We start from the raw sequence: 14,235 nt of genomic DNA, 5'->3' as shown, positions 1-14,235 counted from the left end.
TCAGTGTGATGCTCTGTACAGACGCCGCAACGCTCGTCTTCCCCTTTCATGCACCACCTCCAACAGGGCCGCTCATCGAGGAATTGGTTTAGATTGCCGCGCGAACAGTACTGTTGCGTGAGGTAGAGCTGCATTGCCTCCTCGTCTGTGCCAGGCTGCCTGTTCAGCTGCGGTTGCCAAGCTGCACTGAGGATAATGATCGAATCCGCTGCTTTGCCGTCTCGGCCAGCCCTGCCCGACTCCTGGGAGAAGTCTGTCTGTCATTCGACTTGAAGCGCCGACATGAATGACCCACCGGCATACATGGGCAACCTGTATAACATGTTAAGAAACCCGTTAACATGTTAAACAGAACAAGATAAGAAAAAATACAAATTACAGGATAACAGGGTGGGATAACAGGATAACAGGATAAGGAACACGATAGTAAGCCAATGAGGCGATGAAATCAAACAATTAATTCTGGGACAGGTAACATGAACATTAAAGTACATGGCTGCTTCATTATGCTCGCTAGTCTACTAATGTATTATTCGCCTCCACCAATCTCGTCCGTTTCGCTCCCGGAGAGTCAGACACAAGTCCGCTCGTATCATCTATATCCTCTTCCCAAGCTCTCTCCCTCGTTCGACCCCTCCGCTTAGCATCGTCTTCCCCATGACTCAACTGCGAGTGATCACCGTATCCACTACCGGTATCGCCTCTCCGCAAGCCGATAAGATACGAGATAACCAAGCTATTCCTTTCTTGAATATTTCTGAGCCAAGACATTTTAAGCGGGACTGCACCATTCCGCTTTCGATTTTGTTCTGAGCCAAGACTTCCTTATGTCAATCAGATAATTATTTCAAACTCTCATAACTCACGCCGCAAAGTCGTAAAAAATATGGGACTGGTCTCAACGAGCTATGAAAATTCTGTTTTAATTCCGGTATCACTTCCGTGTCGTTCTCTGAAAACTTTGTTCTCTGAACGGCCGGTCATCCCGAGCCCCAACATTGCCATATGATTGTGAATTTCAGTTCTATGGCTGTAAGGAAGGGTAAAAAAGATCGAGGCCAAAGATTGTACCATGAGTGTGATTGCAGTAGTCATTTTAACGCTTGCAACTACTCACAGGGACCTTTCAACTCTATTATGGAAACTAAGCAGTAACATTACCAAATGTACTAACGTACATGATAAGCGAGTGAACCATCCAAGCGAGTGAGCCACTGCACTGACAAATGGCTCTGCAGTGCCCCGGCCGTTCGTTATCCTTGTCCTTCTCTTGGGTTTTCCTCTATTGATTTTGACGAAAAAAAGAGCAGCGAAAAAAGTCGCCTTCCAGACCCCCCTCGCCTTCAATCATCTTGTTGAGACTATGGCCAATCAGTACAGGCACCAACCCTTTTGATTGGACCTTTGTTAGCCAGGCTAGGCTCCTTACAATGCTGCCCCAAACACGAAAGGATGTCTGTTGTTTATGGTATGAAGGTTAGAAGTGATGTTGAGATTGTTTGTGCACTTTTGGGTAGCTTGATTTGTCATGGAATGAAAGAGGAGATGTTATTATTTGTAAGATTTCAGTTGGTAGATCTGCAAGCCGTCCCATGTTTATACTGTAGTTTGGTACTTCTATACTTTAATTGTAACGCAGCCAAGGTATACTATCAGGAGTAAATCCTTCTACTGTAATACCATTTCCAAAACTCGCAAACTTTTGCTCATCCTCATCAAACTTAAGATCATAGTCCTCCCATCGCACTATTTCAGTTGCGGCATAGTAGTGAAGTATTGTCCCTGGCCATGGAACAATAACCTTTCCGCTAGGGAGCTTATCTGCATTATAAAATTCAGTCCTGATTAATGTAAACTCTGGGTAACGGAGGCCAACTTACACCATGATGAGCATGGCTCCGCCCAGACCATCTCTGGCATGCGTGATTGAACCCAGCGATTGAAGGCGTCTTGGGCTGATTGCTTGATACAGACTGATCTTAGGCGATCCTTCTGTAGCCTGTCGATGACTCTGGTAATGTAGTCACTCGTACGCTCAATTCCAGGGTATGCTGAGCCGTTAACTGGACAGATACACGGATTAAAAACTTGATAGCAGAGTTTAGCTTTTTGGAAAGATCTTATAAGTGGGTTCACATACCGAAATGGTTGGGGAAACCAGCGACTGTTGCTGCCAAGTAACTTTCATAGCCCCCATCCATTGACCATAGATCTGACAAGTTAGCTGTTCCGCGCCCTCTGATCGGAAACCTCGGCGCGTATGGGTCGAAGCCTGTACCACAGACAATCATGTCATATGTTCGCCGTTCGCCGTCAGTCGTGATGATAGCATGTCCTTCCACCTACTTGATCGGGGTAGAAATGAGCTCTATATTTGACTTATTTATAGCCTCCATATATTTGTCGGCAGGCGTGAAGCGACGACAACCAGCTTTATACTCAGTAGGGAGGAGGGCCTTCAGGGCCTGTGGGTCGTCAATCTTGTTGGTCATGTGCTGCTTTGCATTCTGAGTGAATTCTTCAGCAGCGTTTGAGTTGGCCCAGAGACCTCTAAAGCTATAGGCCAGCTTTTTCTCGATCTGTAGGCGGAATTGGAGGTACGAATCGGGCTCGGTTTCGAATTTCTTGATTGAATCATGGGAATCTGCCCGCGTGTTAGACGTGGTCGGGGTCTGTGTAGTATGGGAGGGAGTGCCCACAATTGACCTGCGCTTCTCCATTGCGAGAGAATACATGCGGAACCAGCCATGTTGGTCCACGAACAAAATTACCGACGGATCTCGCGTCTGGAGCTGTTAGCAAATATTGGGGTCTGTACAGCCAAGACTCTCACCTTTGTGTAAGCTAGCTAAACAATGGGTTGAGCTGGCTCCATTCCCTATCACAGCTATATCCTTGCCGTGACAGTCTAAGCCCTAGGGCCAGTTGGCTGTGTGTATTACAACACGCCCCTGGAACGTGTCAAGGCCTTCTATGTCTGGCAGCTTCCAGTTGTTCAGCCTTCCTATAGCAATGATAAAAACATCGCATTTGACAAAGATTTCATCCTTAGGCGTCCCGTTCCTTTGCAACGCGACATTCCATTCGGAATTCTTCTCATCCCAGTTGGCCCCGGTGCAGGTTGTACCGAACTGAATATATCGTCGGAGATTGAACTTAGTCACCGTTGATTTGAGATAGTCTAAGATCTCAGCCGCCTCTGCATACAAGCGGCTCCACCGGGGATTGGGGTTCCAGCTGTACTGGTAGGCATGGGATGGGATGTCGCATGCACAGCTTGTAGATTTCAGCAGTTGGCCATGATCAGTTAGTGGTGAATGGAATGCTCACCCGGGGTATCTATTCTCGGCCCACGGCCAGATTGTACCGACCCGCCTACTGAATACAAAACGCTCGTGCTCTACTATGACCAGAAGAGCCTTGGGCCGCTTCTTCTTGACGCTGACTTCAATCACGGATGGGACATTTGGATCTTGGACCGTGACCGAAAGCTTTTCGTTCTCTCCGTGGCTGACTCCGTAGGATATGAGAATTGGGTGCAAGAAGAGACTAAGAGAAAGACGAAGGCAGTATAGTTTTGTACATGTGCACCTTCCTGATTCTTCCTGATTGCAATATCTTCCTCTTTACCAGTTTTGGAGTGGAGACTTGTAGATACATATGTCTACTTTGTAAGCAGGGCAGGTGTCCATTTTAGGCCGCAAAAAACACCTTCCAGCCTTTTCCGGTCGTGGCGCACAGTATGCTGGCTAGTCCTAAAATGGTGCTAGGCTTGGCAGTGCAGGTCAGCTTCGTCACACTAATCGATACTTTCTTCAAGGTCATTATGAATGCCTTTTAGGGCTATCGACTAAGTATACAGTGTGTTAAGTGTCATCGTTTGTGTGGTGTGGGGCCTCAATCAGTTTGCGATAATGTTGTAAAAGAGGAAGCTGGGAATGTTCAATATCGTAGCTATGAATAAGACAATGTACATTTCATTTGGTGGCTACAATCGTCTGCTGGTTATGGTAAACATACAAATTGACTCTGCCCTCCAAATATGGAAAATGGAGTACCGGATGATGTCCCTTTCCTACTGTGCTGTTGTAACGCTCGACTGAGGGACTAAACAGGACGTGTTGGGAACCCATTCAGGCCACTGCAGGAACCTATGACAACATCTGTAGACGTGACGGCGCGGTTCGATATACTATATCTGCGTCAAGATCTGCCGCGAATCTTCTATTCGACACTACAATCGGCCGTATATGGTCAGAAGTATCCCATGCTGCGGAAAAGCACAGTGAATTTGCTCTGAGTGGTCGGTGCAAGCTAAGTTAAATCAACGTTCCGCTGTCTGTGAGTATAAGTGAGATTATATTTTCTATGACCTGATCATCCCACTTTGCCGACTACGATCCATCTTTACCTTTTGCCCTTGATTAGACCATACGCGGACGAGAGGTATGTTGATCAAGGAGATGAGGTTTATTAACTGTGCTAACTTGTATAGTAATAAGATACAGTGGGGAAGCTTTTCGTTGCTTTCATTGATTGGTCCTGATTGTGGAAGATACTTTGAGGAACACAGAGTGCCTGCTTGCCCAAACAAAGCTCGTCGCTTAGAAAAGGATGGAAAACTCATCCGCCAAACCAATATGGGCACCGTTCCACGTTCCCCGTCAGGACCTCAGCTGGCAAACAGAGAAAGAATGTCTCAAGAACTGCGCCTGCCCACGCTGTAATGGCAAGCTTCGAAGCAGACTCTTCTTCATAACACACTGGTCGAGCCAAAAGTACGACACTAAGACACTAGCCCAGACTTATGAAGATAGGCTATCAGGCTGGCTGCGTCCCCGTTTCTGGCGACTATTCCGAAAGTCGCGAGTAAATGTGATAGGATGTATGTCCGAGTTCTCAGACTACTTTTCTAGGACAAAAGTCTACGTGTACTCTTCACTTGTTCTTCTTCCCCGCGACGTTGAGTGGAGTCAGCCCTGGGTCAGGATGTTGATCAGTGCTGATCAAGGACTACATTACACTTTCGACGGCGACGTTAGTTTCCACGAATGGGCCGTGGTCTCATCATGTCCAATGGGACCCAATGATCCTCTTTTATCTTGTGTTCGATTTTATTGGGCAGCTTTACGTCAACTCTACTGGTCGGATGAAACAGACAACAAGCAGCGGAGCGAAGTAGTGAAAGAGCCATACGGAGATAGAGACAGATTTCGCGAGCGGATGGTATCCACGTTCACTGGCTTGGATAAGGCCTTTTTCTCTTCGTGGCCGGATTGGAACGGGCTGCAAAGATTTGCCCAAGATCATCTACATGCTGAATGGGTCCCTGGGAAGGGGAAACATAGTGTCTGTAGCTTAGAACCGATCTATATCGATCCGCGACTTCATGATACTTCAAGGAGAAAATTGAATAAATAGATACAGTTCTAAATTGAGGAATTACTATCAAAAAAAAGGGTTTCTTTTTCCATATGACATAATCGCTCGGCTTCTGAGAAACCGAGAAGCAAAGAATATCAGACCTTTTACAACATGCTCCTTCCATCTGATATAGCAAGAGCGCCCAGTACCATGGCCACGGTAAGTCTATGTAGTCATCGGAAGCTGGTTTAGTCAACTTCAGTCAATTGATGAATGGTGAGATTAAATTTGGGTGTCAACACAATGTCCGACCATCTCAATCCTCATTCCAAGTAGCTTATCTTATTCACCTCTTCATATCACTTAACCACCAAAGATAGAACTGCATCCAGACAGTGACTCAGAGCGGCGATGTATTGTATCTGCGTCTCATCGATTGGCGCAGACAAAACTTTCACTAACTGTCCCGCAAGATCTCTCTCTCATTATATCTCTCGTCATGACTGTTCAATAAGATCAGCATTGCATTTCTAGCTTTTCACAAGTCGACGTACAGTCAGCCTAATAACAGCTGGTACCCGTACAAATTTATTCGATGACACGACTGATCTGTCGACATCCATCAATGACGTCTTCTCACTGCTCGCTGTTTCTTCGGCCTTGCTCCACGAGATTTCCTCCTTCTATGCTATCGGATCATGTGAGCAGCTGTGTCAATCCGCGCTGTAGCCAAGGTCCATACTCACTTTGGATTCCCGCTGCCGAGGACAAGGAACAGTACATTCGGCATCGGATCGGGCAACTATGTCCTTGAGACTAGCTATTGTTGGCTGAAGGCGTAATGCCAATTCGACCACTTCCAATTCGTGTGCTTCCAATTTGAGCGTTTTTATACCCATAATTACCTTCGACATATCCTGACCTAGCATTCCAGCTTTGCGCAACACGGCTTTCCGCAACACGGCTTGCTGCCGGGAACAATCGTCGGACGAACGTCCCAATGAGGGATTCCCAGCAACTTGTGCTTGGTCCTGAATGTCCATGGTGATACGGGCTCGATGTTGTGACGAAGTAACTTCCCAGGCTGGTTAGAATTGATTCCGGCGTGAATGAAAGTGATACGGACGATTTTAGACGAGAGAGCTGCGTTTGCCTCCTGATACAACCAGGAACGGTCGCCTGCTTAAGTTTCGTAATTTCGGTGCCCACCCGAGACCCACCTCAATGGATAAGCCAAATTTGGCGGCTATCCGGGTTGATGGATCAGGATTTATCCGACCCACAAGGAGGACGGTCGGTGGTGTCAATCACGTTAGCTCAATTTGAAAAATCTTAATTACTTAACTTGACTTTCAATCAACACAACATCCACTCATAAATACGTGCCTCATGGCAACGCTCATGATATATCAACTCAATCAATCCATCACCACCAACCAAACAATCATGCGTCTCGCAAGTTGAATTAATTGATACATTACATGAACATCATGTGGTCGCCTAATATCGAGGCAGAAATCCAGATCGCGCCGAGACACTAACCTACACTAGATAGTCACAGATGAAAATCTACTATCAAATGCCAGCTTGGTTCGCTGTAAGCCTAAGTACCTGCTATTGTAAACTAACGCGTAGCCCCCACCACGGATATGCACGCGCCACCAAGACAACCCAAAGGACTGCCAGTGTCATAAAAATTCCATATATCACATCCTCTCCATCCAATCAAAGATCTCTAATTGCAAATCTCAGCCCCCCTAAACAAGTTTATTTTTGAATGTTTTATACTCATGTAAGTCTAACTGCTATAAATGAACTAACAGAAATATATTTCAGAACCAAGCGACAAATGCCAAAGGCTCATTTATTGATGTGGCGAGTAGTTTGAAAGCGGACCGCCGGCATGAATAGTCAGCAGATGAACATTGTCGGAACTCACGACACCAGATGCCTCTTCACCGTTATCAGGGTTAACGTCGTCGTAAGAAAATGCATAGCCCCTGCCATCAACCTCATATGAATGGACAATCCGGCTATAGTGATTAGTAGGGTTTACCGTGTAGTATGATGCCTGACCTAAGCTCGGCTGCATAAACCCGCCATCGAGTAACAAAGTAGATCGTACAAGACCGGCACACAAACGTGGAACAATAGCAGTATGAATTATACTATCGTTCTCTGAGATAGCAAAAGGTCCACTGTTGCAGCCCCAAATGTCTTTATCATCAGGTTTAGGGAGTCCGCGCTCGTGTCCGTCACACTTCAGTTTGTGATCTACAATCCTGCATTTGACCATGCCCGCTTTAGACTGCGTATCTATTATGAGATCCCGAGCGATGTATCTCTCCCAAACACGGTCCACATAGGTTTTCCAATAACTTCCAAATATCTCGGGATCGACATCATGCTGATTACCAGGAGATAATAGTCGGATCGGCTTTCCCGCAGTGTCTGCAATACAGAGCGAGGTCCACTTATGATTGTCTAGCTTTCTCTGTTTACTTAGATCGTCACAGATCTTGATAACAGCATCTGCTTCGAGTCCTGCTGTGGTTTGGGTACTCCCATCTTTTGCAACAAGCGTCATACCAAGAACTAGACCCACAAAATCCACATAGCTCATGTTGGCGTAGAGAAGATTTCTGATGTAAGTAAATTCTACGAAACCCCAGCTCACGTTTGCGTTGGGATCTCGGAGGTTTGTGACTGAAGGCTGAACTAAGCTGTTACCATCACCTATATCGACGACGAAAAATTGCAGATCACCATTCGAAAAGTAGATGCGGCCAGAACGAATAAAGGAAGGGAGTGTAATACTCAGCGATTCACCCTTCGAAGGTAGGGATATGGCGACATCATTTGTGACCTTGACAGGTAGGCGAGACCCTCTAGCGTCAGGATAAATAAGCTTGCCATCGTGGAGGGCGAAAAAGACCTTGCCCCCGGCGTCCAAACCGGTTATATAAGCTTTTACACTACTTTTATTGAAATTATTAACAAGTTCTATTGGTAAGGTACGCCAGTCTAAGCCACGACCTGTTATAAAAGGACGCGTAGTCGTGGAGAGCGTTTCATAAAGCAGATTGTCGGTGGTGACTTCAACGTCCTCGAGTCCTCCTGGGTCGACCTTGATGAACCCTTCTGGCGTGAAAAAACGTCTATGTGGGGATGGAACAGTGCTGGATGCAGTTACCAATGACGTTTTTAGCAGAACAACTAATACGAAGATGATACGCATAGCAGAGTAACAACGGCTAAAAATTTGAACTGAAACACGAGACGGGGCACGATCAATGTATGACCGACTTGGGTTGCTATGTTCATCGATTTAGAGCGGAATGCACGTATACTTATACAAGCAGGTGGTCAGTGATGTAAATAGTGTGGCCGTAAATAAGACAATATCATATTCAATATCGTATTGGCTGCACGGTATTTTTATACCGTGCAGTGCAAGCAATACCGAAAACCGTGTAGTGCAGTGCAGGGACATTCAGATATCGTATAATATGATATTCATTCAGTGCAAATACAGTGCAATACGGGTAATACGAGACCTCTCGTTGTACGCATCAGCCTCGAGCTTCCCACCCTATTTGACGAGTACCATGTCACGGTCGGCTTCATGGTGAAGCTTCACAGTAACTGCTACCTGGGCTGCCGCGTGACTCAACGCTTGGGTTTTCGACACGTGTAACAGACAATATTACAGGTTTCCTTTCTTTCCTCTTCAGCTTAGTTGTTCGTAGTCAATCCACTTCATTTCCAGCGCTTCAAGCCTGTTGACTGTATCATACCGTTACATATCAGAACTATACCAACCCTAAGAATCGATGTTAATGATATATAAAATACTTAAAAAAATGAACCTGCAGAGTTTTATTATAATCGCTGCTTTTACTTCGTTCTTGTACGTAGGAAATACGAAACTTTAGTTCAGTAGTAATGCTGCCTACCTGTTTATACCCGTTAGCTCAACACAAGTGAGGTCCGGGAGAACGCCTTCTCAGGCGTTCTTATCATTTGGAAATAGTGTGCTGCTGTATGTTGGCCGTGAAAATCCTCTTCTTTGGTCGAGCAGGCTGTCTTAAACCTCAATCTTTACATAATTGGTTAGTTTTATACCGAGGTCATGTGGGTCTTTACACGCCGTGCGATATGATATTACAATACGATATCGATCAAATACAGTGCAATATCGTATACAGTGCAGTGCAGCAAATTCTTAAACAATACAGTGCAGTGTGGAGTTGAAAAAATATCGTATACGGTATTTTGCACTATTTACTTCACTGCAGGTGGTGAGAGGAGAACTGTTAGGGACTCATGACTATGGCCTATTAACGGCCGCTGGTTTGCCTAGCACTATGATTTTCAAATCACAACTCGAAAGCTATGAAACATTGCCGCCCTACGCCTGCAACGTGAAGTATTCGTAAGTTCCTCCCCTTAATGTATTTGCCTTAGCCGCAGAGCCCATATGGCATCGACCAACTAGTGGGGAGAATAATTGTTAGTCTGCAATAAGTGTAGCAGCCCATCCAGCGTTCTCCTTGATGAAGACCCGCATTGCTTCAGGTATACACATGGAGTTGGACTTTTGGACATGCTTTTGTTAATACTGTCCCCTGCGTCATCTTTTCCGCTTACTGTATTCTTTTTGTATCTTCCGCCCCCTGCTCTGTTTTCTTTTCGTTGTCATAGAAGATTGGCGGATACCCGACCTCTGGTTCGAGTGTTCGACCGCTGTTCAAATGAATGCTCTTTGACTTAACTTATACGGTACCTCAAATAGATTTTCTAGATATTATAGAAGGCAAAAGTTTCTGGGCTCGGTGCAGACAGGGCTTCAGGCTCGCTCTAGTTTCGTGGCGGTAGGAGATGGCCCCGGAGAGGCAAGATGCGCAATTGCCCACTGCAGGCTGGTTTTCCGACAACACACGAATCGCATTTAGTACATAAGTTCATCAGTCTACGTGATTCAGCACCCAACGTAGCGAACCATCATACCAGCGCGCATCCCAACGACCTCCTTCCCTCTATCCTACTAAGTACAATCTCATTCAGCCGCTGAATAATTCCGTGTTCGTAGAGCTTTGGTTTATCATCTGCTGCCATATTTCCAAAATGCTTAGTATAACGGTTGAAAGTCTGAGTGGCTGCGATCGCAAGAGCAGCTTTGCGCCTACTTTCGTACGACGACTTTCTAGCGAGGACATCCAAAATCTCTAATCTGTCAAGAATTTCGTTGGCGTACCGTACGCTTGCTGCGTTTAGGCGTTTGAGATCCATCATGGAATATTTGGTCAGGTGGTTGGAGCTAGGTTTACATGATCGCTTGTGGCGCTGGGAAAGATCGGATTTTTGGACGCGACGTGATCTGGCTTGGCTCGGATCAACAACAGAGTTTGTCGGTATGGCCGGTAGCTTCCCAGACGATCGAGTAGGTCTGGCTCTTGCGGATGTGAGGGCTACTATTCGTTCGGATCTTCTGCGTCCCTCTGGATGACAAAAACGATAACATGGTTGCTGTTGTCTCAGCTCGGTTGAGATGGAACTGAACGAATTGGCGGACGGGCCATTGTGAATATGGTAAAGTTCGACCTTCGTCAAAGGCGATCTAGATGGGAGTTTCCCAGAGCTTCTGGTAATTGCCATCGTGGTTGAGAGACTTGGCTTAGTTGAAGCCTCCAGCTGGCCTGGGTTGTTTCTTGCGCCGGTTCGTGGCGTTCTATGCTGCAATTCAGCAATTACTTGTTGTTTAGTGAGCTTCGCGTCACACTGGATCGCGTCGTGGCGAAAGGCTCAGATGCCGTAACAAGATGCGAGTATTTGAGGGGGCGAGTGGTGAATCAAAGCATGGGAAGATATGAGAATTTATAGGTTGCTGCAAACCATCCCGACGCTTGTTCCAGGGGGCGCTGCTCGGCCACTTGAAAATCCGGCAGGCGCTTTGCGCCTCGAAATTGATTCCTGAGGAGGTAATCATTGGCGTGACAAAATTACGCCAAGTGGGGAATACTAGTCTGCCGTCCCTGGTTACCGTGAGACAGGCGCACAGTTCTGGCATGGTCAGACCCTTGTAGCAATGTCTTTATGATTACAACAGAGCAACAAAAGCAAGAATCATGGGTTCATATCTGTCTCTGCAATTGAATTGGTTCTGCAGGACGTTGCCTTTTCAATGGAATGATATGTCTGCTACGTACCATGATGACCGGCTAAACCGTAAGCAGACTCGGAGCTCGGTCAATAATGTTCTAAGTACTTATGGGGCATTCCCAGGCATCTCTAATAGTCAACTACCCATAATGCCCCTTACTAACACTGGGACCTTCCAGCCCCCTAAGAAGCTGTTGCAAGCATATAAAATCAAAGTGCCAGGTGCTTACATTGGTGTTACTCCAGAATTCAATGATGCTACGACGTGATTCATTTTCCAAATTATTACGTATCGAGGTCATACATTGAATACCAAACACGAATAAGTCAAAAGGGCCTGGTTCTGACTCTTTCGTCTAGCCACAAGGACCCATTCTGCCTTGAGTCAAGAAGCACTTCAGACGCAAGATCTGGGGAAATCCATCCGGTTTTAGACCGTCGCCATCTCGGCGCTCGAGAAAGCTACAGAATAACTATGGGACCCTATTTCCGTTCTGCAAAATCACATCCAGGAAGGTCCAAACACCTCAATCCGACAAGGGATGGGGGCGGCGTGGCTCGTTGGTGTGGCTCTCCGATGTCACGTTGCAAAAGACTTTTTCGGGCTGGAATTGAATTTTGGAAATAGGTAGCAGCGTACGTCAAGGATGATGATGCACTCGCTGGTCTTCATTCATTACCGATGAGCTCAAGCGAGTTTTTATACTTATCAAGCTCCTATGTTGTTCTTAGCAACATTGCCTCCGCCTGCGTGGATCATGATGATCAGCCGTGAGGCCAATGGCGTCCTTTGGTGCAGCTGCTCGCAGGAGGCAGTGCGTTCGCAACCCGCAAAGGGCAGCTTTGACACCTCGGCTGCGCCGAAGTGTAGCTAACATCTGTTGGGTTGATCTTCAAGACCCGATTCTCCCTGCCCAAAGGTGATAAAAGCCTGGAAGTGTGTAAATTGAATTGTGTTAGGATACCGGTATATTGCGTATAGGGTCAGGATCTCTCTAGGGCTCGGGTAGCTAAATTGACTATTCTTGAGGCAAATGGGCCTTCATAGCTGCCATCAGAAAGAACTTAGAGAGTTAACTTTCGTCACATGTGTTACCAAAGACGCACGATTTTGGGTTGTAGCTATTTGCGACCCCAGGGGCCATAGTCTTACTTTAGGGTGTCTGAAGCTACTTGATCCATCTGGGCAAGAGAATTCTCTGCACTCTCTTCAGACTCTTTCCCGTTTGGCCCTGATCTGGCAACGATTCACCGTTTCTAGCGATAACTTGTCTTCATGATCATCCTTGAGCGCATTGCGTCGTTTCAGCACGCGGCTGACCGGGAGAAAGATCCAGAGGTGAACGGCAGCACTTAGTGTCTTACAAGTCACTCTGTTCCAACTGAAGATATCTTGTTCATTCCGTGCACGACGCCGTTCTACAAAAAGTTTCAGTTAGCTTCATATATATCGGAATGACAAGATTCTCTATAATGAACGAGCAACGAACCTTGTATCGCATAATAACAAAATGTAATTAGCAGCAGACCAACAACCACTGCGGCAATAATGATCCCAACTTGCGCACTTTTGGATAAAGAGCCTCTGGGCGCACTGGAGCTACTGCTCTTCATGGGATGGTGCGCTGAGTGGCCTTGAGGCTTAACCATAATCGACGTTAGATAGTCAATCTGCCAAGCGCTTGATGTATATACACTTTGAAAGGTCATATTAAGCTCTTAGTCTCGGAACGATTAGTAGTAGTAGCGAAACCTTGTGTGCATGCTCTGGACGGTAGATAATAGTTCCTAGGAAAAGGTCAAAAGCTGGCACTTTGTTGAATTCTACTCAACTAATAACGTCCCAAGCAAGTCTAGGCATGTTAGTACCATATGACCACAATTCTAGGCCTATGGGCAATGTCCACTTGGCGGCGCAGCTGCACATGAGAAGGGGTAGAGCCAAATTCCACGTCGTGGCGGGTCCCTTTCTTACCCTAGCAGACTCCGGATTTGGGCTCTAAGGCCGCAAAAACTATTTTCAAGGACTATTTTCAAGGATATATAGTCTGTTTGTATTCTCTGTCGGCATATTGAAAGCAGGATTGGCCAGGAGGTGTTACAGTACCTTGTCACGACATGAGCAGGCACTCAGGAAGCTGGTCACTGGTCGAGTGGCAATCTAACCCATACGCCCTCTATGACAGGTTGAACACGAGGGACGTATTGCACGAAACATATGACAAAAAAGACTTAACATCCTACATACTGAAAATGGACTGGATTTATAGAATTACATCCAAAGGGTGTTTTGTTTGGGCCTTGATTGACTCACCTGAAGAATATCGCGTAGAAGCATTGAAACAGTTCAAGGAATGTCTCAGGCAAGAATATGATGAAGCAATCTCGATGATTGCAGCTTTATAAAAGGGAAATGATACCTCAACTCCACAGATATTATTTCAGTGTGTTGCGGTATTGCGGTATCCGAATATGTGAGAACGTTACCCTCCTCAGCCCAACGATGCTCCTCCTGTGGACAGGCGACCCGTGAGGGCGTCGATATCATCAGGAGACGTTGCCAAAAACATATCTTCTTTACGACTTGCTACGACGAATATTCTTCTAAGAGCCTGAAGTCAATCTATTCCTGGTGCCCTTGCTTTGATCCTATTGGTTTAGGATATATCGGAATGTATGAGACTTTTCCAGTGAACAGCTTGCTCAGAC

The 14,235-nt window shown here is 46.2% G+C and overlaps 5 protein-coding genes across 13 annotated transcripts; 1 reads left to right on the top strand and 4 right to left on the bottom strand.

Moving 5' to 3' along the window:
* Positions 1–1,624: 1,624 nt before the first annotated feature.
* Positions 1,625–2,720, bottom strand: FOXG_14845 (uncharacterized protein; the record flags this gene model as incomplete). Its single annotated transcript, XM_018394908.1, has 4 exons — positions 1,625–1,821; positions 1,881–2,063; positions 2,141–2,170; positions 2,429–2,720. The coding sequence occupies 4 exons, from the start codon at positions 2,718–2,720 to the stop codon at positions 1,625–1,627; spliced, it is 702 nt and encodes a 233-aa protein (XP_018254830.1).
* A 1,530-nt stretch (positions 2,721–4,250) lies between these two features.
* Positions 4,251–5,472, top strand: FOXG_21795 (uncharacterized protein). 2 transcript variants are annotated; one of them, XM_018402154.1, is made up of 2 exons: positions 4,251–4,446; positions 4,496–5,472. In XM_018402154.1, the coding sequence occupies exon 2, from the start codon at positions 4,615–4,617 to the stop codon at positions 5,419–5,421; it is 807 nt and encodes a 268-aa protein (XP_018254828.1). In that variant the 5' UTR covers positions 4,251–4,446; positions 4,496–4,614; the 3' UTR covers positions 5,422–5,472. The 2 variants fall into 2 exon arrangements, with proteins under 2 accessions (XP_018254828.1, XP_018254829.1); XM_018402155.1 differs by having other exon boundaries at positions 4,285–4,351; positions 4,556–5,472.
* Positions 5,402–6,547, bottom strand: FOXG_14844 (uncharacterized protein). 8 transcript variants are annotated; one of them, XM_018394902.1, is made up of 4 exons: positions 6,491–6,537; positions 6,111–6,439; positions 5,919–6,047; positions 5,402–5,867 (listed from the first exon to the last, which is right to left on the bottom strand). In XM_018394902.1, the coding sequence occupies exons 2-4, from the start codon at positions 6,405–6,407 to the stop codon at positions 5,862–5,864; spliced, it is 432 nt and encodes a 143-aa protein (XP_018254822.1). In that variant the 5' UTR covers positions 6,408–6,439; positions 6,491–6,537; the 3' UTR covers positions 5,402–5,861. The 8 variants fall into 8 exon arrangements, with proteins under 8 accessions (XP_018254822.1, XP_018254825.1, XP_018254824.1 ...); XM_018394906.1 differs by having other exon boundaries at positions 5,521–5,867; positions 5,919–6,052; positions 6,491–6,547; XM_018394905.1 differs by having other exon boundaries at positions 5,919–6,052; positions 6,111–6,540.
* Positions 6,548–7,228: 681 nt separating this feature from the next.
* On the bottom strand, positions 7,229–8,602 carry FOXG_21794 (uncharacterized protein; the record flags this gene model as incomplete). Its single annotated transcript, XM_018402153.1, has 1 exon — positions 7,229–8,602. One exon carries the CDS (start codon positions 8,600–8,602, stop codon positions 7,229–7,231), a length of 1,374 nt encoding a protein of 457 aa, XP_018254819.1.
* A 961-nt stretch (positions 8,603–9,563) lies between these two features.
* On the bottom strand, positions 9,564–13,175 carry FOXG_14843 (uncharacterized protein). The gene is made up of 2 exons (XM_018394899.1): positions 13,017–13,175; positions 9,564–12,945 (listed from the first exon to the last, which is right to left on the bottom strand). Exon 2 carries the CDS (start codon positions 11,020–11,022, stop codon positions 10,369–10,371), a length of 654 nt encoding a protein of 217 aa, XP_018254818.1. The 5' UTR covers positions 11,023–12,945; positions 13,017–13,175; the 3' UTR covers positions 9,564–10,368.
* Between the last annotated feature and the right edge of the window lie 1,060 nt (positions 13,176–14,235).

This window comes from Fusarium oxysporum, chromosome 3, assembly GCF_000149955.1.
Source record: "Fusarium oxysporum f. sp. lycopersici 4287 chromosome 3, whole genome shotgun sequence".
Lineage (NCBI taxonomy): Eukaryota > Fungi > Ascomycota > Sordariomycetes > Hypocreales > Nectriaceae > Fusarium > Fusarium oxysporum.
This window is presented reverse-complemented; position numbering and strand designations above follow the sequence as displayed.